Source organism: Nannospalax galili, unplaced genomic scaffold (assembly GCF_000622305.1).
Source record: "Nannospalax galili isolate Female #2095 unplaced genomic scaffold, S.galili_v1.0 scaffold1812, whole genome shotgun sequence".
Taxonomy (NCBI): Eukaryota; Metazoa; Chordata; class Mammalia; order Rodentia; family Spalacidae; genus Nannospalax; species Nannospalax galili.
This window is the reverse complement of record NW_008331838.1, coordinates 585,429-609,260: the sequence shown is the minus strand read 5'-3', so window position 1 is coordinate 609,260 and position 23,832 is coordinate 585,429. Positions and strand designations below refer to the sequence as shown.

The 23,832-nt window shown below is 54.8% G+C and overlaps 2 protein-coding genes across 16 annotated transcripts; both read left to right on the top strand.

The window, feature by feature from the left end:
• Nucleotides 1-1,512: 1,512 nt before the first annotated feature.
• On the top strand, nt 1,513-9,757 carry Guk1 (guanylate kinase 1). 8 transcript variants are annotated; one of them, XM_008827033.3, is made up of 9 exons: nt 1,552-1,633; nt 3,067-3,204; nt 6,751-6,864; nt 7,207-7,248; nt 7,605-7,701; nt 8,325-8,463; nt 8,542-8,626; nt 9,147-9,232; nt 9,448-9,757. In XM_008827033.3, exons 1-9 carry the CDS (start codon nt 1,573-1,575, stop codon nt 9,481-9,483), a joined length of 798 nt encoding a protein of 265 aa, XP_008825255.1. In that variant the 5' UTR covers nt 1,552-1,572; the 3' UTR covers nt 9,484-9,757. The 8 variants fall into 8 exon arrangements, with proteins under 8 accessions (XP_008825256.1, XP_029416449.1, XP_029416448.1 ...); XM_017796583.2 differs by lacking the exon at nt 1,552-1,633 and adding an exon at nt 5,891-5,918 and having other exon boundaries at nt 3,076-3,204; XM_008827034.3 differs by lacking the exon at nt 3,067-3,204 and having other exon boundaries at nt 1,513-1,633.
• A 120-nt stretch (nt 9,758-9,877) lies between these two features.
• Nucleotides 9,878-22,351, top strand: Gjc2 (gap junction protein gamma 2). 8 transcript variants are annotated; one of them, XM_029560586.1, is made up of 3 exons: nt 10,456-13,803; nt 17,050-18,314; nt 20,266-22,351. In XM_029560586.1, exon 3 carries the CDS (start codon nt 20,285-20,287, stop codon nt 21,605-21,607), a length of 1,323 nt encoding a protein of 440 aa, XP_029416446.1. In that variant the 5' UTR covers nt 10,456-13,803; nt 17,050-18,314; nt 20,266-20,284; the 3' UTR covers nt 21,608-22,351. The 8 variants fall into 8 exon arrangements, with proteins under 8 accessions (XP_008825249.1, XP_008825253.1, XP_029416446.1 ...); XM_008827029.3 differs by lacking the exon at nt 10,456-13,803 and adding an exon at nt 13,843-14,129 and having other exon boundaries at nt 18,223-18,314; XM_017796582.1 differs by lacking the exon at nt 10,456-13,803 and having other exon boundaries at nt 15,292-17,215; nt 18,223-18,314.
• Nucleotides 22,352-23,832: the final 1,481 nt, after the last annotated feature.

Here is a 23,832-nt window from a genome sequence, read left to right as displayed (position 1 = left end):
CCTTCCCGAGGGAAAGGTGCCCCGTGCGAAATAAATCTGTGTCCCACTGAGAATTCCATCTGAGCCTCCATGCCTCATCCATCCACTCATGCTCTCCATCTGCGTGCTCGCTCCCACCCATTCTCTACCTATCAATGGGAGGAGCTGGAGGGGAGGGGGTGGGCATGGATTTGATCAAAACACCTAATATGCATGAAATTCTCAATAATTTACTTTTTTAAAAAAAATTTGTAGCCGGGCGTGGTAGCACACGCCTTACTACCAGCACTCAGGAGGCAGAGGCAGGTGGATCTCTGTGAGCTCAAGGCCAGCCTGGTCCACATAGTGAGTTCCAGGACAGCTGGGGCTACAGGGAGACCCTGTCTCAAAAAGACCTATGGGGACTCAGGTTTGCTTTGCTTAGCCGGGTCCTGCTGGCTTCGGGGCAGAGGGTCTGATCGGCGGCAACAGAGTCAAACTCTGGGACCTGTGTCTTCCCAACAGGACGATTTATTTTAGAATTCATATGGTTTTTATACATCCCAAGGAACTAGCAGTCACATGGGATATGGCAGTCACATACAAAGATTTGGGTACAAAGAAACAAGACATTTAGTCTGTTAGTTGGCACCAGAAGGATTCTTAAACTTTTACTCAAGGTTATCAATGCCCATCCAGTAATTTATTGGCCACAATGTTTTCTTTTTTAGGGCTAAAAGCATGGTAAACTTTTAGCTTTTAGCTCAGGAGTAAACCTTTGACCTGGCCTAATCTCTTAGCCAGGGATAGCTGAGTTATTTGTTTAGGACAAGGAGATGAGCTAAGGGTTGTTGACCAAGACGCTTTCCCACAGAGCAAGGAGCCTACACTTTTATGACCAGGCCTCCTCCTCCTACCAGCCCAACAGTGTTCTGCAAGGCAGGGATTATCAGAGCCACTGTTTTCAGTACCCCTCCCTTTTAGCAGAGAATGCAGCCTGGACCTATAAGTTTTAGGCTCACCTCACCCTAGGGCCTGGCATCCTGGTTTTCTACAAAGATTGGGGGGGGGGGGGAGAAGGAGAAGGGAAGGGAAGGGAGAAGAAGAGGAGAAAGATTTGTGTCTGGGGGGGTGGTGTATGAGCATGTGACTGCAGGTGCCTGGGGAGGCCAGAAGAGACTGCCTCACGTGGGTGTCCTCTGGAAACAAGTGCTCTTAACGGCTGAGCCATGTCACCATACCCCTCTTTTTTATATTTTTGTTTCTCAGCCTGGGTCTTCCTGTAGCCCCAGCTGGTCTGGAATTCACTGTGTAGATCAGGCTATCCTCGATCTCCGCCAGCCTCTGCCTCCCAAGTGCTGGGAGCGCCACCACGCCCACCACCAGCCTCCATTTGAAAGGTGTGTGACATAAGCAGGTAAGCTGAAGTGAAGACGTGACTCGGAGGGGCAGGGACCGAGCGTGGACCTAGGAGGGGCTCTCTGCTCGCAGCCAGGGCCCCCCCACGGGATAGGAGGGCAGGCGCCGAATGGGTGCGGCCTGGGCCGATGTGCGACACTCCCGTGGGCCCTAGCGGCGGCGTGGCGCTATGACGTAGTCCTGCGGGCCGCCCCCATGCTGCGGCGCCCGCTGGTCGGGCTGGCAGTGGCCGCCCTGTCTCGCGCCGGTGTGGACGGTGAGTGCTGCGGGAGGCGGCGTCTCCTGTGGCCCTTTAACTGCTGGGATGCCGGGCGAATGTTTACCGGCCCGGGACTACACGGGGCCCCCCGCCGCCCCCGCAGCCTAGCCGGTGTCCTTCCTTGGCGCCCTGTATGTTTGGTCCCCTCTCGCCCTGCGCACCCGGCGTTCCGGGCAGACTCAAGCGTCTGGTCCGGCCCGGCTGCCGCTGCCAGTCCTGGACTCTTGGGTCGATCGGAGGTGCAGACATCACGGTGTGAAGATTGGGGTTCAACTTGAGCCTGGTTAGGATTCCTGGAGCCGCTTTGGGCTTGGTGTTCCCGGGCATCGTTTTATCTAACGTGGGAGTGGGCGAGGAAAAGGACACAAGTGAGAGGGTTCTTTCAGGTGGTGGGTGGAGGAGGATCAGTTGAGATGAGCTACCATGTTACGTGTGCTGAGAGGAGAGGGTGGAAGTAAATAAATGGTTGGCTAGCCTTGGGTAAGGCCTCAGGAGAGAAGCGAGGTAGTTGTTCTGTGAGTGCCCCAGTTCACCTTCTAGGGCATCGTGGGTTAGGAAGGGAGCTACCACTAAGGCAAGCAGAATTTCCTGCTACTCCAGCACCTGTGTACCCAGTTTACACTGCCTGCACATTCCAGGCTTTTGCATATCACTGAGTGCCTCATCAGCCGCTGGTGGAGTTTGCCGGGCCTTGGGAACTCCTTGGTCCAGCGCCCGGTCTTTGTGTTGGGGAGGGAAAGACTAGTAGTTTCTTGGAGTTATAAGTTTGAGGCAGTTTATTTCTCTTCCATCACTCTTAAACTTTCTCCTCTGTTTTGACACACCAAAAGCTGGGAAACATGTTGAGGTAATTTGAAGACGAGGAGGTGGAAGGAAGGAAACTAAGGAAGTAAAGGCAGTGAGGGTGAGCCCTGGGGAAGCAGTATGAGGAAGGTTCTTCATTTAGCGCTGGGTGGGCAGGATCACCTCTGCCCCACCCTGTCCCCATTCTTCCTGACTCTGCATGTGCTGGACTTCAGTCTTCCCGTTCTGCCCTTCCCCTCATTTTCCCTGACTCTGCATGTACTGGTTATTGTTTCCATTTCCCTACTCTGTCACCCATCCTCTCCAACTCTGTATGTGTTGGTCCTCAGTTTGCCTTTTCTCCCCTCCCCTGCCCCTTATCCTCCCTGGCTGTATGTACTGGTCATTGTTTTTCCTTCCCCATTCTGTCCCCCAACCTCCTTGACCCTGAGTGTTGACCTCTGTTTCACCCACCCTCAGTCCTCTCACCCGGTCTGTGCTAGGTGTTAGTTTTACCCTATACATGAGAGAAAAGCTGACAAACCCTGCAATGTCCTGGGTCCTTTCATTGTACTCCCTTGGGCTCTGAACTCCTTTTATTTTCCTCTCATGTCCACTCTGCCTCTTGACTATGAATTGGCATCCAGGACCCCGTTCAAGACTCAGCATATTCTTTCCTGCCCTTGATGGAAAGAGACACAAATGGAGCCGGGTAGCACCAGGAAGGTGCAGCAGCCTGCACACGGTTGGCTGCTGCCCTTCTGCCCTCCTTTTGGGAGGCCATGGTATGTCCCTCTGTATCAGGTAGAGGAATGAGAATGAAAATGCTTTGGCTGCTCCTGGTACTACTGTCCTAGTTAGAAGCGGCTCCTGAAGACGGCGGGGGCGGGGGGGTCAGGCCTTGGGACTGGGATTCACCCCCACTTGCCTAGACCTATTTGTAAAGTTTTAGAGGACTAGAAGCAGCTGGTAATTCTCTTTTCCTGGGAGGGCCTCACTCTTGTTGGCAGGAGGGAGGTAATGTCATGACAGATTTTCAGTCCTAGGGGCCCTATAGCAAAGATGGGAAGAGGCTGCGTGCAGAGCTTTGTCCAGGGAAGGTTCCAGCAGAATATGTTCCCTTCCAGTGCCCCTATGGAAATCATTTGCATCTTGGCCCCTTCTTAAGGTTGGCAGGTTTGAGACTCCTTGCCAGGCAGTTGGGGTCTGGGACGGGAAGAGCCAAAGTGAAGGTTCAAAGTGCCTTTAGTGGTCTCCCCAAAGAAAGTTGCCTCTGACCAGCATACACTTCTGTGAGTGTTGGGGCAAAGGCTGAATCGGGTGGTTTCTGCCTCTGGCTGTAGCCCTGCAGAGTTAATTGCCCTGTCACCTGGCTGTTGACTGGAGCTCCTTAGGTTGACCTGGGGCTTCCCCAGGTGCATACTGTCCCTTCAGAGCCCTCAATAGGATTGCTGTCTGCCACTGCACCTCAACAGTGGGCCAGGGTCATCTGGTGTAGTATATAGAAAACAAATGGAGTGTCATCGATGGATACCAGGAGCTGTCAGTGATCTGTAGACTTCATGTGCCAGGTGACGCCCAGTGGGAACTGAGCCATGGGCCAACAGGGCCAAGAGGGTGTCCTGTGTCTTTCTGTCTTTGTTGTAGTTCAGTTCCCTGGGGAGGACAGAAGGGATACTGCAAGCCTGGACTTGAGAGGTTAGGTAGCTCAGCAGGGGTACAAGTGGGGTGTGCAGAGCTGGCTGTGATTCAGGGGTCTGGAGTGTGCATGTGCATGCTGGTGTTTACCCTCCCTCTCACTGGTTGGTCTGCAGGGTGTGTAGTTGGAGGCAGGTGTGGATTTGAGGCTGGAATCTTTGTGATACAAATTCATCCTTATGTGTAATTGGAGGCAGGACATAGAGTAGGGACAGGTGTAGTCATTGCCTAAATGGGCTGGGACCCTCTCCTCAGTAACTCTTACCTCAAGCACTTTGGAGCCTCTTTTTAAAAAAAATATATTTTTTATTATCTTTATTTTATGTGCATGAGTGTTATGCCTAGAGGACAGAGAGGCTGTCGGATCCCTGGAACTGGAGTTATGGACAGTTATTAGCTGCCATGTGGGTGCTGGGATTCGAACCCAGGTCTTCTGTAAGAACAGTCAGTGTTCTTAACTGCTGAGCCATCTCTCCAGCCCCCTGGAGCCTCTCTGAACTCTAGCTCTCCCCTATTGTGATGGTACTGGTTGCTTTTTGAGTCTCAGATCCTGTGTTCTCTTTGGAGTTCACCTGCAGCATTTGCTTGCTGCAGCACTGTGCAGTGAGCCTGCTGAGCCCATGGTGAGCACTGCCTTGAGTCCCTTTTCAGCACAAAGGAACCAGGAGCTCTAGAAATGAGCCTGGTCATTTCAAATGTGCTAAGACAGATGTAGACCCTATACTGGCAACTGCACGTGACCAGCTTATGGCCACCACAGGGAATTTGGGGGCATCGAGCATGTTGGGAAGTGCTAAGCCAGAATGCTTGGTACAGAGGGGAGAGCAGCTTCATGGGAACTGGCATGTGTGGTCTGCAGGGTGCACCCCAGGCCATGGTGGAGGTGGCAGGGTTCAGTGACTGGGGAAAAGGATGTCTATGAGAGGGTGGTAATGAATTGTTGGTCAGGAGAACCTGAAGCCCAGAAAGGAGGAGGCGTGCAGTGGGCAGTATGGTTTAACTGATGCATTTTGAGTAGAGGCAGAAGGGAGCAGAGTTTTACTAACAGCACTGGCAAATGAGGGTGTGTCTCCTTAGGTCCCTTTGTACTGTGCTTTTTGATAGGTGGGTCATGTATTCTCAGGGACCTGTGCTTGTTTTCATTGTTCATGTGTGATGTGCATGTGCATGCACATGTGTCATACATCACACAGTATCTGTGCAGCCTTTGCTTGTGTGGGTGATGGAATACCACCAGCAGCATTGTTTTTGTGAGATTACCTCATGACCTACATAAGGGGTTAAGAACACAAATCTTCCCAGCATGGATACCCTTCCTTCAGCCTCTGTGTCTCAGACCACAAGCTGTCTGGATCTTACCCTTGCAGGTCCAAGATGTTTGGGTTGGCAGGCAGTCCCTCCAGCTCCTAGATACATACCCTCCCTGGTCTCCTCTGCCTAGTTCCAGAAGAGAGCGGCAGCAACTCAGGTCTCCCAGGCCTTGTTATGGCTCTTCCCCACTCCCAAACCCATCCAAGTGCTGCCCTTGCCATTGTGCCCATCAGCTGATGTGGACTAGTTGGACAGGTGCAGGTCTCAAGGGCAGGACAAGGAATTGTCTTTTCCTTCCTCTATGGGAAGCGCTGACTCTTCCCATGGGAAGGGCTGACTCTTTGCAGTAAGCACAGGTAGTGCTGGGTGCCCCAGGGATTTAGCGTTCAGAAGGGCGGGGTGCATGCTTGGCACAGATTAGCCCCCAGCCCTCAGTACACACCAGCCGTTGACTCTTTGCAGGCTAATCACGGAGGCTACATCCCACCAAGTAAGTAAGTGCCATCCTGGGGAGGTAGGATGGGCTTCATAAGCAGAATCCTAACTGGAGAAATGAAAGCCTCCTAAGGGATCAGGCTGGAGGGAGGTGGGAATAGGACTGAGAGTAAGGGTGTTGTGGGAAGGATGCTCAGGCATGGGTTTGGGAGCAGGTGGGGTTAGGTGGTCCTAGGGAGGTGCCAGCAGAGCTACAGGGGAGGAGGCTCAGGTCCTGGGTTGGACTGTGCTGTGGGAGCCTCTGCTACCTACTCCAGCAACTATTCCTCTATGGTTGCTCAGTGCCCCTACCTGGGGCAGGTGTTGAGTTCTGAACCACTTTCCCTTTCCCTTTGGGAGGCTGGGGTGGGTGGGGTGCTCTGCCTGCCCTTCCAGACAGGAGTCAGAGATGGGGGTTGCCTGTCTAGTGGGAAGTTCCCAGAACAGTCTTGAACAGACTTTGAGGATGCCATGTCTATAGGGACAGGTCATTAGCATCTCAGACTTGCCAGGCTAGTGGACAGTGCCACTTATAGGAGCCAAAACCCAGGCTGCAGTGTGAGGTCAGATCCTGGAGGGCAGCCTGTGTGGGGTGGGGTAGTGAGTGCACCATTGTCAGGTTCTGGGTCACTGGGCCTGTGGACATCCTGATGGATGTGGGTGGGGCTCCCTGTTGCTCTGTCAGCCTTCCTGCCTATTTGCTAGATTGATTGCTCTTGTGTGGAGAGTGCATATTACATGGTGATGTTGCCCTGGGGAGGCCCTCACCCCATTGCTTCCCACGGGACAAAATGCCAGGGTACAAATGAGGGCAGCCCCTCATGTCTGTGCCGCCCCTCCTCCCACAGGCATGCCAGGACCTAGGCCAGTGGTGCTGAGTGGGCCTTCGGGGGCAGGGAAGAGCACCCTGCTCAAGAAGCTGCTCCAGGAACACGGCAGTATCTTTGGCTTCAGCGTGTCCCGTGAGTGCTTCAGGACTGCGGGGCAATGAGCTCAGAGGCTGGGGTATCATCCCCAGCATAGGAGCACTCTTAGAGCCCCCAGATGCAAACACCCAGCCAAGAGGATGCTCTCCTCGCTTTCCACAGCCCAGTAACCCTCTCTCTTCCCAGGGCCTCCATCTAGAGTAAGCATCCTAGGTCCCAGAGGCCTCTGACGTTTGGGCCCAACTACTGTAGTAGTACTGGTCCATATGACCACCTGCTGCTGCACAGCAAGAGGGCTGAGCAGGCCTGCCAGGGAGGACCCTGGGTAGGGTAAAAGAATTGCACATCCCTTCAGTAGGTAAGAGATCTTTTTTCTAGATACCACAAGGAACCCACGGCCTGGTGAAGAGAATGGCAAAGGTGAGCTGGCCTGGTAGTCCAGTCCATGGGTCCTAGGCATCAGCTGGTGTGGGAGGTGGCAAGGCCACTTGCCCTATACTCAGTTCCCATCTGGAGAGCATCCCTGCCTTTGGGGTGGTGGCTTGATTAGAACCTTTGCATCATGGAGAGGGCTGGACTTTCTGCCTGCCTGGTGTATGATAGGGGTGTTCCCTTTTCCTGACCATTTCTAGTCCCCCAGTAAGGACAGTGGGGACAGTGGTGTCTGTTCCATCTTGGGTCTGGCCAGAGCAGTCCTAGTTGTGGGGTGAAAAGAGGGGCCGGGCCAGGCAGCGCTGCGCTTCAGGCACCCTCTGGAAAGCCCTCCTCCTCTCCAGATTACTACTTTGTGACCAAGGAGGTGATGCAGCGTGATATCGCAGCAGGGGACTTCATCGAGCATGCAGAGTTCTCAGGAAACCTGTATGGGACAAGGTGGGCCATGTTTGGGGTGGGCCTGGGAACACTAGATCAGGGTACTCCCAGAATTATGGTAGGAAAAGGCTCTCCTCTGTCCCTTCTGACCACATGGCGGCCCCTCCTCTCTCACCTAAGACTGGGCTAGCTGGCTCTTCCCTTAGCCTTTGAGCTTAGCCGATAGTCTCCTGGGGCAGGCAGGCCCTGTCATGCCCCGGGCTCATCTGTCCTCAAGCTATCCTGTGTGGCAAGGAGCCACAGAAGACATCACACAGGGGAGGTAGGCAGTGACAGGCAACTTAGGCTTGCCCAAGAGCCCTGCCACATGGTTGCAGGACCAGTGCAGAGGACTACTGCCAGAGGGCCCAACAGGGCCAAGGTTGTGCATAGTTGTTCTGGGAAGTACAGAGGGTGTTGGCCAACATGAGCCCCAGCATTGCTGTGGCCTGGGGTGGGCCTTGGGGAGAAAGGGGCAGGATTTCCCTGAAGCTCTTGGAGGCCTTAAGGAGCTGCCAAGGTCTAGCAGCTAATGTAAGTGTTCCTAAAGATTCTCAGCAGGCAAGAATCCATGAGGGCTTAGGGGCCAGGGTCTTCCCTTGGACCCTGCTGAGCACCCACTCACCACCATTCCTCGCCCCCAGCAAGGCGGCTGTACAGGCTGTGCAAGCCATGAACCGTATCTGTGTGCTGGATGTGGACCTGCAGGGTGTGCGCAACATCAAGAAGACTGACCTGTGTCCCATCTACATCTCTGTGCAACCCCCTTCCCTGGATGTGCTGGTGGGTACCCAGAATGGTGGGTAGATAGGGCAGACTGAGATCTGGAGACTGCTGACCTAGCAGGGACCTGCATTTCAGGAGCAACGACTGCGGCTGCGAAACACTGAGACTGAGGAGAGTCTGGCAAAGCGACTGGCAGCTGCCCAGGCAGACATGGAGAGCAGTGAGTGCAGACCATTTGTGCCCTCGGGTGTGTGGCCAGTTTATCCACCAGGAGACATGGAGGGCCAAGGATAGGGATGGAAGTGACCCAGACCTTTCTGTCTCCAGGCCCCCAGTCCCCAGGGGACTGCACCCTCTTACTGACCCGGGAGTATTGTGGCATCCTTCTGCAGCTCTGCTTTCCTGGGTCTGACCTTGGCCCACATTCATTTGCTGTTATTCAGACCTTGCTCCCTACGGGCATGTGGCTGCCTATAACAGGCAGTGCCAGTTCTAATGAGAGGCCTGGTGGGACACTGGTCCACATTCCAGTGCTCAGGACTTAGCAGCAGCAAGCCCAGCTGAGGTTCTGTAGAGGAGGGGAAAGGAGAGTACTGAGGATTCTCCCTCCCAACCCTGGACAGATACAGGCCATTCCACAGCTCTAGCAGCAAGAGCAGCCACAGCAGATGATAGGTTGTAGTGGTGTTGACAGGGGTCAGACTCCATTTGTTCTTGACTTCATCCTGTTCTCTCTCCAGGCAAGGAGCCTGGCCTGTTTGACTTGGTGATCATCAATGACAACCTGGATAAAGCCTATGCAATGCTGAAGCAGGCACTCTCTGAGGTGGGCTTCTCCCCACCTGCCCTGTCCCAGAGCCACCACTTGCCCAGACCCTGTCCTTCTGCGGACACTGGCAGGACTTGCCGTGGCCAGGCTTTACGCCCTTGCTGCATTACAGGCAACTGAAGTTCTGCCAGTTGCCCAGCAGCCTAAGCACTGGTACAAGGCTCCAGAGACCCTGCCTCCCCTGATTTTCTCTTTTTCTTCCTCCTTGGCAGGAAATCAAGAAAGCTCAGGGGACTGGCCATACCTGAGGACCTGCTTCTTTCCACAAGGTGCTGCCTGGGCTCCAGGGGGAGCTTTGCCAGGGCACCAAGGACCTGTAATAGGCTTCCATTATGGAGTCAGTGGACTTGCCCCTTGCCTGGCCACATGATGGCTCTGTACCCTTGGCTGCCTTGATAGGCTGAAGGACTGCACAGTGCACCCCCTGTCCACCCTCCTGTCTCTGCCTCTATTCCTGTCCCTTCTGCTAGAGCAGGACTGACATTCTAATAAAGTATTGGGCTAGAGTCTCACAGCCCTCTACACTGGCCCAAGGCCTCTGGCTGCCTGACCCTACCTAATCAGCCCAGATGTAGGGTGCCAAGGGTCTTTGTCCCTGTCCCTACCCAGGGTCTTCCAGTTGTCAGAATGCTGGCTGGGGTTGATCTTGACAGATTACCTCCACCCCCAAGCAGCCAGTGCACTGGGAAGATCAGCATGGACTAGAATAGGGCCCAACCCTGGGGAACCCTCTGCAGCTACCTCTGACCTGTTCCTGAGCCAGTTGGCTCAGAGAGACAGGCAACACTGGCCAGGAAGGAAGGTGCCCAGCCAAAGCAGGGGGAGCAGCATAGGGAGCTGAAGTCATAAAGCTGGCCTTGGGCTTACGGGTCCCATCTGCTCTTATCCTTGTATACACCCTGCCAAGCCTCAAGGAGGGGCAGTGAGCCCTGTCTGGGCTGGTAAAAGGGCCTTCGTAGAGAGTCCAGACCCTGAAGCTCTGGATGTTGCAGTGGGTTGCAGCATTCCTGAGCGAGCTCCCCCCCTTTCCCCACATGAGACAGAAATTCTGAGTGTCTAGATCCTGCTGTCCTTTCCTCTTCCTCTGGGCAGACACCCAGGATGCCTGGCTCCGCCCAGGAGAGCAGTCCCAGCAAGGAGGGCAGTGGTTCTTGCCAGCTACCCCCACCCGGTGGTCAGCCACGGCTCTGCCTAGTGCGTGTCCAGGTGAGGCCACTCCTGGGGCAGGATCCTGGCAGATGGGTGGATGTGGGTGTGGAGAGGGCAGGTAGGCAGGAGCCAGGTGGAAGTGGCCAAGGGAGACGGGTGTGCTGGGCTACCTCCAAAAGTGCAGACGTCCCTCAAGGAGGGTGAGGCAGAACAGCCTGGACCTCCAGTGGAGGATGGGGAGGAGAGGACCAGGATGCGCCTGGGCCCCCAGCAGGCCTGTTCAGCTCCCTGCTGCCCCACCCCCAGGGACAATCAGGGATTCAGACCCTGGGGGGAACAATGGAGCCCTTGAGGGCCCCTCCTCCACCCCCCATTGTGCTTGGTGGTGAGAGGTGGCCCTAGCCCTGGCCCGGCAGTATGCCCTCTGAGAGGAACAGCGTCCGGCCGGCAGGTGGAGAGGCTCAGCCAGAGGCTTGCATTTCCAGCCTGGAGAAGGTAGGGTGCTGCTGGGGCCACATACTGTGGTAAGGGGCTCAGCTGGTCCACACTCAGACAGCAGAGTTGGAGTTTCAGAGTTTCTTGACACCAGCCTCTCAGACTCTGTAGGGGCTGTCACAGGAGGTACCACTCCTGGGACACTCACTGGGGCCATGACCAGACCTTGTCTTGCTGTATCAGAGAGGCTTCAGGGTGTCCATCAGTTTAGGCCCACCTGGGTTCCTGGCTCTTCTGAGGTACTTAGCTCCTTAGTGAAGGGAGGGAGATGGAGCCTAGCTGGTGAGCTCAGGGTGCATTCAGTTACCTCCCCAGCAGCTGAGACCCCTCAGGCTGCAGTAGGATGGGCCAGTCCAGCCCAGCCAGTTGCATCTTGTCCTGAGGCTAGGATGGGAGCAGTGCTGGGCATGAGGCCCAGTCTCCACTTGTTCTGACTGAGCAAACTTCTCTCTTGCTATTTGCCTGCCTGCTGCCAAGCAGACCCTTTCACAAGCTGGGCCTGCACAGCTTCTAATGGGTGGTGGAGCTCTAGGGCTGGCACAACAGCCCTCAGAATGTTGCTGTGATTTTTTTTTTTGGTCTTTTTGAAATGGTCTCCCTTAGCCACAGCTGGCCTGGAACTCACAGAGATCTGCCTGCCTCTGCCTTCCAAAGAGCTGGGACTACAGGTGTGTGCCACCATGCCTGGCCCACTGTAGTTCATTCTAATGTGCTGCCCACCTGCCTGCCCCATCCAGGGACTGGGACTGCAGAGAGTGAGCAAACCCAGGTGCAAGGATGGGTTGCCAAAAGGGGAAGCAAGTCTGAGGGTGGAGGGACCTGTCTAGGAGGGCCTGCTGCCTACTAGGCACACTTGGAGCCTCTGTTATATAGGGAGGCCACCGTGGGCCCAGCTGGGGAATGTGCTTTAGAGGTAGGCAGAGGACAGGACCCTGGCTCAGCAATGAGTGGGCAGGTAGACATGACAGGAGGGCTGAAGAGGGCCAAGAAGAGGGTGAGTTGAGGCTGTCTGCATGGAGTTGGGCATAAATGTGCCTCTTAGACCATTCCAAAGGGGACAGTGGTGCCCGTCGTGGTGGGAGGCAGAGGCAGTTGGATCTCTGCACAGGTTCAGGTCTATACAGCAAGTTCCAAGCCTGCTGAAGCTTAAAAAAGAAAACAAAAAGATGTTCAATGTTTACCTCGTGTGTCGCTAATTCCTCCACCTAGGCCAATGGCTCTTCCTGAAGTGCCGTTTGAGGTTGCCCTCAGCCTGTAGGTGCTGTCCAGGGTAGTGACTCCCTTCCTTCCCTACCAGGCCTGGGCTGGCCCTTTTCTTTCCCTGGTCCTCTATCTCTGAGTGAACAGTGATCCTTCCAGCCCGATCTCCCACCCAGGTGACTGCCTGCTTGAGCTTCCAGTTGAGAGGTGCAGATGAGAAAGGGCAGCAGGCCAGACCTCGCAGATGTACAGCTCAGGGGAGGAGGTGGTATGGCCTCTACTGGGTACCCAGGGGTGAGGGCCGGCATGCCAGGTCCCAGTGCTATTGGCCACAGGTAACCGTCACACCTCTCATCTGTACATCTTGGTAGCTTTGGAAGGCAGCTAGAGACCCCTCGAAAGTATTCATGTTCACGGACAGTTCACTGACCACAAGTCACACCCAGCTGGCTACTTTGGGGTTCTGGTCAATTCAGGGCCTAGGATTGGATGTGAGAAGACATTACAGGGGCGGTCATACCCTCCTAGATCTAGAGAGGTCTTCACAGGGAAACAGGACTGACTGGTCCCACAGCTTAGAGTACACTCACACGGATGAGCTGTGTATTGTGTGTGAGGTGCCCCTTGGTGAAACTGAAGTCCCCCCCGCCCCGGACCCAGCTGTAGGAGTGGCTTTGGGCAGAAGTTTCTTGAATGAACCCTCCAGTTATCTATGAATGAATGTTGGGGGCAGCTCCATACCTCTGTGATAGGGTCCTTTATCTTCAACATGCTTAGATTCCTAACAGGATTTACAGAAAAGTTCCTATGGATTCCCCTCCCTCCCCCCATAACCCAGTCTGCATTAGCACAGAGTGTGTCACCACAATGAACTGAACATTGCTGTCTCTGTTAGCTGAAGGCCACAGTCCATCCAGGGTTCCTTGAATTTGCTCGTCCCCTCCACACACTCGGACACCCCTTGGATGACAGTCCTTTCGTGGCTACCCATGGCTACTGGCATACTCCCCAGGCATTTTGTAGGGGTCCTTTATTGGAAATTGGCTCATGTTTTTCTCATGCTTTGTTGGGGGCTGTGAGTGTCAGGGGGAAGGCTACTGGGGTGATGAGTCCATCTTTATAGATGGTATGACTTAATGGCCATGATACCCTGAGTTGCCTGCTCAAGTGTGTTCACTCCTAAGTGCCAACTCCTTTCACTCGGGGTGGAGGTGTGCACCCTAGTCCTGTGTGGAATGCCTCTGTAAGTGGTTTGGAGGTTCTTGGGTTAGGGGTTGTCTCCTATCCTCAGTGTGGTTTACTCATCGATGCAGTCGCAGACACCTGGGCTATCTAGAGCCCAATCTGCAGTCTGTAACCCTACCTTTTAAAATGTATTGCTCAGGTTGTTGGAGCTTCACTGTCTCCTACTGACACACCTGTCAATGTTCTTGAATGCATGTGTATGTAAGCATGGCCTTCCTTGCTGTGCTTGCTCCAGATTCTTCTTGTGTGTCCCCTGCCCAGCCATCCAATCAGCCACTTCCCCAGGGAGTCCCAGTTCCTCTTACTGGAATAGACGTTAGAAACCAAGACCTGGGACCCAGATATGTTCTTTTGTTTGTTTTGTGGTGGGAGAGGGGCTTGAGAAAGGGGTCTCAATATAGCTCAACTCATTGTGTAGCTTAGGATGACCTTGAAACCCTGATCCTCCTGCCTCTACCTCCCAAGTGCTGGGATTACAGGTATGAAACCATCACTTGTCCCTCAAGGAGGGTGAGGCAGAACAGCCTGGACCTCCAGTGGAGGATGGGGAGGAGAGGACCAGGATGCGCCTGGGCCCCCAGCAGGCCTGTTCAGCTCCCTGCTGCCCCACCCCCAGGGACAATCAGGGATTCAGACCCTGGGGGGAACAATGGAGCCCTTGAGGGCCCCTCCTCCACCCCCCATTGTGCTTGGTGGTGAGAGGTGGCCCTAGCCCTGGCCCGGCAGTATGCCCTCTGAGAGGAACAGCGTCCGGCCGGCAGGTGGAGAGGCTCAGCCAGAGGCTTGCATTTCCAGCCTGGAGAAGGTAGGGTGCTGCTGGGGCCACATACTGTGGTAAGGGGCTCAGCTGGTCCACACTCAGACAGCAGAGTTGGAGTTTCAGAGTTTCTTGACACCAGCCTCTCAGACTCTGTAGGGGCTGTCACAGGAGGTACCACTCCTGGGACACTCACTGGGGCCATGACCAGACCTTGTCTTGCTGTATCAGAGAGGCTTCAGGGTGTCCATCAGTTTAGGCCCACCTGGGTTCCTGGCTCTTCTGAGGTACTTAGCTCCTTAGTGAAGGGAGGGAGATGGAGCCTAGCTGGTGAGCTCAGGGTGCATTCAGTTACCTCCCCAGCAGCTGAGACCCCTCAGGCTGCAGTAGGATGGGCCAGTCCAGCCCAGCCAGTTGCATCTTGTCCTGAGGCTAGGATGGGAGCAGTGCTGGGCATGAGGCCCAGTCTCCACTTGTTCTGACTGAGCAAACTTCTCTCTTGCTATTTGCCTGCCTGCTGCCAAGCAGACCCTTTCACAAGCTGGGCCTGCACAGCTTCTAATGGGTGGTGGAGCTCTAGGGCTGGCACAACAGCCCTCAGAATGTTGCTGTGATTTTTTTTTTTTGGTCTTTTTGAAATGGTCTCCCTTAGCCACAGCTGGCCTGGAACTCACAGAGATCTGCCTGCCTCTGCCTTCCAAAGAGCTGGGACTACAGGTGTGTGCCACCATGCCTGGCCCACTGTAGTTCATTCTAATGTGCTGCCCACCTGCCTGCCCCATCCAGGGACTGGGACTGCAGAGAGTGAGCAAACCCAGGTGCAAGGATGGGTTGCCAAAAGGGGAAGCAAGTCTGAGGGTGGAGGGACCTGTCTAGGAGGGCCTGCTGCCTACTAGGCACACTTGGAGCCTCTGTTATATAGGGAGGCCACCGTGGGCCCAGCTGGGGAATGTGCTTTAGAGGTAGGCAGAGGACAGGACCCTGGCTCAGCAATGAGTGGGCAGGTAGACATGACAGGAGGGCTGAAGAGGGCCAAGAAGAGGGTGAGTTGAGGCTGTCTGCATGGAGTTGGGCATAAATGTGCCTCTTAGACCATTCCAAAGGGGACAGTGGTGCCCGTCGTGGTGGGAGGCAGAGGCAGTTGGATCTCTGCACAGGTTCAGGTCTATACAGCAAGTTCCAAGCCTGCTGAAGCTTAGAAAACAAAAAGATGTTCAATGTTTACCTCGTGTGTCGCTAATTCCTCCACCTAGGCCAATGGCTCTTCCTGAAGTGCCGTTTGAGGTTGCCCTCAGCCTGTAGGTGCTGTCCAGGGTAGTGACTCCCTTCCTTCCCTACCAGGCCTGGGCTGGCCCTTTTCTTTCCCTGGTCCTCTATCTCTGAGTGAACAGTGATCCTTCCAGCCCGATCTCCCACCCAGGTGACTGCCTGCTTGAGCTTCCAGTTGAGAGGTGCAGATGAGAAAGGGCAGCAGGCCAGACCTCGCAGATGTACAGCTCAGGGGAGGAGGTGGTATGGCCTCTACTGGGTACCCAGGGGTGAGGGCCGGCATGCCAGGTCCCAGTGCTATTGGCCACAGGTAACCGTCACACCTCTCATCTGTACATCTTGGTAGCTTTGGAAGGCAGCTAGAGACCCCTCGAAAGTATTCATGTTCACGGACAGTTCACTGACCACAAGTCACACCCAGCTGGCTACTTTGGGGTTCTGGTCAATTCAGGGCCTAGGATTGGATGTGAGAAGACATTACAGGGGCGGTCATACCCTCCTAGATCTAGAGAGGTCTTCACAGGGAAACAGGACTGACTGGTCCCACAGCTTAGAGTACACTCACACGGATGAGCTGTGTATTGTGTGTGAGGTGCCCCTTGGTGAAACTGAAGTCCCCCCCGCCCCGGACCCAGCTGTAGGAGTGGCTTTGGGCAGAAGTTTCTTGAATGAACCCTCCAGTTATCTATGAATGAATGTTGGGGGCAGCTCCATACCTCTGTGATAGGGTCCTTTATCTTCAACATGCTTAGATTCCTAACAGGATTTACAGAAAAGTTCCTATGGATTCCCCTCCCTCCCCCCATAACCCAGTCTGCATTAGCACAGAGTGTGTCACCACAATGAACTGAACATTGCTGTCTCTGTTAGCTGAAGGCCACAGTCCATCCAGGGTTCCTTGAATTTGCTCGTCCCCTCCACACACTCGGACACCCCTTGGATGACAGTCCTTTCGTGGCTACCCATGGCTACTGGCATACTCCCCAGGCATTTTGTAGGGGTCCTTTATTGGAAATTGGCTCATGTTTTTCTCATGCTTTGTTGGGGGCTGTGAGTGTCAGGGGGAAGGCTACTGGGGTGATGAGTCCATCTTTATAGATGGTATGACTTAATGGCCATGATACCCTGAGTTGCCTGCTCAAGTGTGTTCACTCCTAAGTGCCAACTCCTTTCACTCGGGGTGGAGGTGTGCACCCTAGTCCTGTGTGGAATGCCTCTGTAAGTGGTTTGGAGGTTCTTGGGTTAGGGGTTGTCTCCTATCCTCAGTGTGGTTTACTCATCGATGCAGTCGCAGACACCTGGGCTATCTAGAGCCCAATCTGCAGTCTGTAACCCTACCTTTTAAAATGTATTGCTCAGGTTGTTGGAGCTTCACTGTCTCCTACTGACACACCTGTCAATGTTCTTGAATGCATGTGTATGTAAGCATGGCCTTCCTTGCTGTGCTTGCTCCAGATTCTTCTTGTGTGTCCCCTGCCCAGCCATCCAATCAGCCACTTCCCCAGGGAGTCCCAGTTCCTCTTACTGGAATAGACGTTAGAAACCAAGACCTGGGACCCAGATATGTTCTTTTGTTTGTTTTGTGGTGGGAGAGGGGCTTGAGAAAGGGGTCTCAATATAGCTCAACTCATTGTGTAGCTTAGGATGACCTTGAAACCCTGATCCTCCTGCCTCTACCTCCCAAGTGCTGGGATTACAGGTATGAAACCATCACTTCCATCTCCAGATGTGTTCATGCTCCAAGTGTTTCTTCATTTAGGTCCTTTCGGGGCACAGAGCAATGACATACATACATGTGCACAAACCACACTTTCCACAGTGTCTCTAAATATTCTGGATAAAAGCCTGCCTGTCTCGTGCTGAACGTGAGTATATTCTGGAGTCTCCAGCTGTGGTTCTTTATAACATGGGTGTTCATCAGGCACACTGATGGAACAGTGATGTCAGAAGTTAACTTTTCCTAGGGGTTAGGAAGCATTTGATAGGCAGATTGGATGGTTGAGTGTGTGTGTAGGTACTAATGCACATGTGTTGAGTGTGCATGTACATAAAACGTGCATAGTCTTGTGCCTGTGTTAATCAGGCACAAGGCAGGGAAAGGGTAGTGAGCCAGCTAAAGAATGGGCAGGCCACTGGGGCTGTGGCTGGGTGAGAACCTGACATTTGCACTAGTTAGAAGACGATGGAGGAGCTGGGTACTGGTGCATGCCTACAACCCCAACACTTGGCAGGCAGAGGTAGGAGGATCAAGAGTTCAAGGTCATCTTCAACGATACAGTGAGTTTGAGATCAACTTGTACAACATGAGACCCTGTCTTTTGAAAAACTGCCCATTGGAGGGCAGTTAGGGGAGATCTGATGGGTGGACAGATTCTATCTAAAATACCGTAGTCGATACAGAGCCAGGTTCATAGGGAAGAGTGGAGTGGCTCAGATCTGGAGGGGCAGTGACCACCTGGGCCCAAGTGATGCAGGGTGGCAAGTGTGGGTTCAGAGTTTGCTGATAGATTGGAGACATCCAGGACATAGCTACCAATGTAAAGTGTCCAAGGATGGAGATAATTGCTTTGTAGGGAAGATTGGCATATGGTTTGACCCTCTGTAGTTTAGGTGTCTGCTGGTACTCCAGTGCCAAGGCTAGGCAGGAAAGAGTTCCAGGCTAGAGCTTTGAAGTCTGACTTTTTGAGGTCAGCTCTAGGACACAGCACTGAGCACCAGGCTTGAGAGCAAATAGCTATGACTGCATGCATGTGTTGAGTGATAGAGGTCCTCCCAGGGCAAAGCCTCATTGTCAGACCTGCAGCAAAGTCAGCCAAGGGCTAAGCCACAGTGTCTCACTGGTGACCTGCACAAATCTCAACTCCTTGTACAGTGCTCATCAACCGTGGCAGGAGCACATCTACCAAGGAATTTGCGAACTGCCAACCAAGACCTTCCCAGAGAGCCAGTTAAATATGCACAATGGTAAGGCAATTTTGTCCAGGGACTCCTGGTTCCAGCTCCTGCTTGGTCTGCACTGGTGGGCCTTTGGTTCCTAAGATTGAGGTCTTCCTGGGCAGGAGCTGGGTCTGTAGCTGGTAAGGGAATTGAAGCCACTCCCGAGAGGACACCAGGTGTGTCCATGCCTGCCTGAGGTAGAAAACTGGCAGGGGTGGACCCCGAGGGTGTGCCAATCTGTGAATGTAGGTGCACCCATGTTGTGCAATGCCCTAAGAGGCCAGAAGAGGGTGTCAGATTCCCTGGAACTGGAGTTATGGATGCTTGTTAGCCGCCATGTGGGTGCTGAGAATCAAACTTGGGTCTTCTGCAAGAGCAGTCAGTGCTTTTAACTGCTGAGCTATCTCTCTAGCCCTTGTATGTGCATGTGTAAGTGATCATATGTGTACCTGAGTGGACAGTTCTGTGTGAATGAGCACTTGTGATAATTTGGACCTGTAAGTCAGAGTCTCTATGTGAGGTTGAGTTTGTGCATATTGGTGTTGGTATGTCTGAATGTGTGTGTGCCAGCATGTGTGTGTGCATTTATGAATGCATATGTGTCTGTGTACATTTGTGTCTGAATGCATGTGCATGCATATGGGTATGCATTGTGTGTACATATCTGTGAATGTGTACCTGTGTGCATATGAGAGTAACCGTGTATGTGTGTTTGTGCCTGTGAATGTTTGCATACACACACACATGCACTTGTATGTGCATGCCTATATACAAATGATATGTTTCTGTGATTGCACACATGTCAGTGTGTGTAACCTCAAGAGGGGATGCACGGATGTGAGGATGTGGGGCCACTTCCTCAGGAACCCCTGCTGTCCCGCTGGCTGCCCCCTTTTCCTGCCCTGAGGGGAGAGGCCCTAGCTACATAAAGAGACCTGGAGCCTCAGCTTCTGATACTGGTCCATACCTGCTGCCGCTGCCTCCCAGGCCCAGAAGTGTCAGTAGTGTCAGTGTCGGCTGCTTTGGGGACTCCTGCCCCAAATCTTCCCAGGAGCAGGTACTGACTCTGGGATGTCTGTGAGGAGGGAGAATGGGCATCAAGGAACTGCAGAGCTCTGGTCTGCAACATGCCTGCCCAGAACTGAGCTGGTCTGGGATGTTGCCATTTCTGAGGCTCATAGAAGCCTGTGTGCCTGTGTATCACCATGTCTACAGCTTCACTGGACATGGTCCTGCCTAGACAGATGCTGGGACAGTTTAGGGAACTAGGATCTTGGACTGGGTAAGGAGGGGCCCTGGATGGTCTAGGGGTATGCATTGTGTGTGTGGGAAGAGCAGCTGACAGTAGGTGCAACAGGACCAGTAAGGTGCTTGGGAAGGACGAGCATCATTTATTGAAGGGACTCCTGGAGTTGCTGTGCAGGGTGTGGAGAGAAAGGTTAGGGCTTCTAGAAGGTTGGACACTAAACAGTTGGGGAGGTCTGGGGGCTCACGGTACCTCAGGACTGTGGGGGACTTTTGTGATCACAAAAGGCGGGGAAGCAGCAGCAGTTCAGAGGGTTGCCATCAGCTCGGTCTGAGCTAGGCTGTTGCCCTCAGTTTCCCCTCTGCCAATGAAGACAGTGCAAGTAGTGGACTCCCTCCCAGGCTCTATGGCTCCTGGGGGGTTGGGACAGAGGTGCACTTTTCACAGGTTGGGACTTTCCTGGGGAACTTTGGAGGAGGGAGCAGGAAGGGTAGGGGCAGGGGTGAGTGGGAGATGAGGCTTTGCCTCAGGAAGCTTGTCCTCAGCTAGCACAGAGGGTGAGGATGCAGATGAGACTTTTTTCTTTGCAAGGTAGTGTGCTTCTATTGACCTGGGGCGCATAAGCAGAGAGAATCCAGTTGCTGGACAAGCCTGTGGGCACCCCTCAACTCGGCTCCGAAGTTCCCAGCTGCCCCCTGCCGGGGCCCTGCTGACTACTACCCATGCCTGCAGGTCCCGCCTGCTCGCTCCCATGACCAATATGAGCTGGAGCTTCCTGACGCGGCTGCTGGAGGAGATCCACAATCATTCCACCTTCGTGGGCAAGGTGTGGCTCACCGTGCTGGTGGTCTTCCGCATTGTGCTGACGGCCGTGGGCGGCGAGTCCATCTACTCGGATGAGCAATCCAAGTTCACCTGCAACACGCGGCAGCCGGGCTGCGACAACGTCTGCTACGATGCCTTCGCGCCCCTGTCACACGTGCGTTTCTGGGTCTTCCAGATCGTGGTCATCTCTACTCCCTCAGTCATGTACCTGGGCTACGCGGTCCATCGCTTGGCGCGCGCCCAGGAGCAAGAGCGCAGACGTGCCCTCCGCCGTCGCCCAGGCCCCCGCCGTGTGCCCCGGGCGCACCTGCCACCACCACCTCCAGGTTGGCCGGACGCTGCAGATCTGGGCGAGGCGGAGCCCATGCTGGCGCTGGAGGATGAGGAGGAAGAGGAGCCGGGGGCTCCTGAAGGCCTCGGGGAGGACACCGAGGAGGAGCGCGGGGAGGAGGCGGCCGCCAAGGGAGCCTCAGGCGACAGCAAGCCGCTGGCGGCCTCTGTGGGTCCGGCAGGGCAGCACGACGGGCGGCGGCGCATCCAGAGGGAGGGCCTGATGCGGGTGTACGTGGCCCAGCTGGTGGTCAGGGCGGCCTTTGAGGTGGCCTTCCTGGTGGGCCAGTACCTGCTGTACGGCTTCGAGGTGCCTCCCTTCTTCGCCTGCAGCCGCCAGCCCTGCCCGCACGTGGTGGACTGCTTCGTGTCGCGGCCCACGGAGAAGACGATCTTCCTGTTGGTCATGTACGTGGTCAGCTGCCTGTGCCTGCTGCTCAACCTCTGCGAGATGGCGCACCTGGGCCTGGGCAGCGCGCAGGACGCCGTGCGCGGCCGCCGAGGGGCCTCTGCTCCGGGTCCGGGCTCCGCGCCGCGGCCGCCGCCCTGCGCCTTTCCCGCGGCTGCCGCCGGCCTGGCCTGCCCGCCGGACTACAGCCTGGTGGTGCACGCGGCAGAGCGAGCGCGTGCGCACGACCAGAACTTGGCTAACCTGGCGCTGCAAGCGCTGCGGGACGGGGCGGCGGCGGCGGCGGCGGGGGACCGGGACAGCCCGCCCTGCGCAGGGCTCAACGCAGCTTCCCGGGGGCCACCGAGGGCCGGCGCCCCAGCCTCTGGAACCGGCAGCGCCACGTCGGGGGGCACGGTCGGGGAGCAGGGCCGGCCGGGGCCTCACGAGCAGCCTGCCAGTAAGCTCAGGGCCGGCTCAGAGAAGGGCAGTACAGGCAGCAGGGACGGAAAGGCCACTGTGTGGATATGAGGGCACTGGGGAGAGCTTAGGGAGGGCCTGACGTGGGGGCTCTGTGGAAATCTATGTCCTCAGTTGTGACAGCAGGCAGAACCTGGTGGCACCGGGCCCACCCTGGAGGAGGGAAAGGAGGTGAAGGCCCTCGGGAGGCACTGGCTCCAGCACCTCCTTGCAGGGTGGGAAGGGAAGCCATCAGAGCTGTGTCCCAAGCACTGACAGCACCTCCAGGCCATGCTTAGCATGGATGGCCCTCCCCTCTGCTTGGGGCTACCAGTCTTCCCTCCGAAGCTCTCCTGCAGCTGCCCCATAGGACGGGGTGTCTGGCCTAAACCTTTTGGGTGACTTTGCTTGTCTTATTCCCTGCAGCAGCCTATGGGGTTCTCTGTAGCCCCCTCAGCCCTTACAGAATTGGGCCACTCCCAGGTCTTCCTTGCACAGAGCCAAGGCAGGTCCTGGACAAGCAGCTCCCTGTGCTCAGTCCCCAGTCTACACCCAGCTTCTGGCTCCTGGCCTGAGCAGAGTGGGTGAGACTGGAGGAGGCCTGGACTGAGCACCACCACCTCTCCCTGAGCCGTGATGGCCTGGCATTGCTCCTTCCTTGGGGACATCCTAGATGTTCTGTCATGCAGTACTGCTTGGATCCACAAGGCTGTGATCCAGGGCTGTGGCTTTGGCCATGCTGGGGGATGGAGCTCTCAGAACCTGTCCCCAGCTTCTATGCTCTTCTCCCTAATTCAGAGCCAACCTTAAAAACAAAGGAAGTAAAAATAAAACTAACTTTTGTTTACAACTGAGTGTGTACATGTGCTTATGTGTCTGAGCCCACATGTGCACTGCTCACTATGCACCATGCCTGTGCATGTGTGTAAATGTGACTCCATGCATGTGTATGTTGTGAGCCTGTGTGTGAGTGTGCATACATTTGGAAATGTGTCCACTGCAGTTCACTGGGGGAGACACAGCTCAATTACAGAGGCCTGGGAGAGGAGACCCCTGCCCAAGGACAGGCTGGGGAGTAAGGCTGGAGACCAAACCCAGGAGGTCATCAGACCTACAGTGTGCCACTCTGTGCCAGGCAGCATGCCAGGGTTGGGTGGTGGGGGCTTAGTGGAGCACACAGATGTCAGAAACAAAGAACAGTCAGGCACAAGGTCAGCCTGCAGCTCAGGGGACAGAGGTATTGGAATGCAGGCCAGGATAGCAGTGATGACTTTGGAGAGACAGGAGAGGGAAGTACAGGGGAATACAAGCTACTTCCATCCAGGACCCACCTTAGTGCAGACTCTAGGTGACCAGTTACCTCCTAACCTCTGAGGGAAGCCCCTGTACCACCCTGCAGGCTGCACCCTCCTACCCCCAGGCCAGGCATGCCTGAGCCTGAGCCTGACCTTAGCTTGACTGTGGTCTCTTGTGAACCTAATTCTCTGTTGAACCTTACCTCCAGGTGTGTCTGACCTCCAGGTAAGCCCTAATCCAGGGGAACCCTGACTCTAGGCTGAGTATCAGTTGAACCCCACCTCTATGTGAGTCTCGAAAACTGAGTGAGCCTCATCCCCATAAAATCACACATGACCATGCTAGGAACAGAGTCTCAGGAAGGGGGTAAATCCCAACCCACAGCAGTGTCTCCTCCAGTGGAGACCACCTGCCAGCATCTTTGCTGGGGAAGGGTCCACATTTAAGCTCTTGTAGGTTTTGGGCTGGGCTGCTAGAATGCCATCATAGGGTAGGGGAAGGGACTCTGTGCTGGGGTGGGGCATGGTGTCAAGAATGCCTGCGGGCTGTGTATGATGGCACATGCCATTAATCCAAGCATTTGGGAGGCAGAGACAAGGGGATCTCTGTGAAGCTGAAGCCAGCTTGGTCTACATAGGGAGTTTTAGGCCATCTGGGACTACAGGGAGACCCTGTCTCAAACAAACAACAAACAAACAAACAAACAAAGAAAAACAAATAGAATGCCTGGCAACTGAATGTGGCTCTCACCCTCCCTTCACCTGTTCTAATCAGCCTTCACCTGATTGGACAAAGCCCACTATTGGCTTTCCTCACTCTACTGATTCAAACGCTGCTTATCTTACAGGCAAACACTCTCCCAGACACACCTATGACAAGATTTTTAATCAGTTATTATTAATTGATACATTATAATGCTACATATCTATGGGTTACAGTCTGATAACTAACAGGTGTCTACAATGATCAGATCAGGCTATCGGTATGTCTGTCTCCTTAAA

What these genes read in the sequence shown, in the direction of transcription:
- Guk1 (XM_008827033.3), top strand. Translation starts at nt 1,573, where the DNA reads ATGCTGCGGCGCCCGCTGGTCGGGCTGGCAGTGGCCGCCCTGTCTCGC. An exon ending in CCCCTTCCCTGGATGTGCTG is followed by an intron (nt 8,464 to 8,541) that starts GTGGGTACCCAG and finishes CCTGCATTTCAG; the next exon opens with GAGCAACGACTGCGGCTGCG. An exon ending in CCAGGCAGACATGGAGAGCA is followed by an intron (nt 8,627 to 9,146) that starts GTGAGTGCAGAC and finishes TTCTCTCTCCAG; the next exon opens with GCAAGGAGCCTGGCCTGTTT.
- Gjc2 (XM_008827027.3), top strand. Translation starts at nt 10,337, where the DNA reads ATGCCTGGCTCCGCCCAGGAGAGCAGTCCCAGCAAGGAGGGCAGTGGT. An exon ending in TCTGCCTAGTGCGTGTCCAG is followed by an intron (nt 10,442 to 20,128) that starts GTGAGGCCACTC and finishes TTTGCAAGGTAG; the next exon opens with TGTGCTTCTATTGACCTGGG.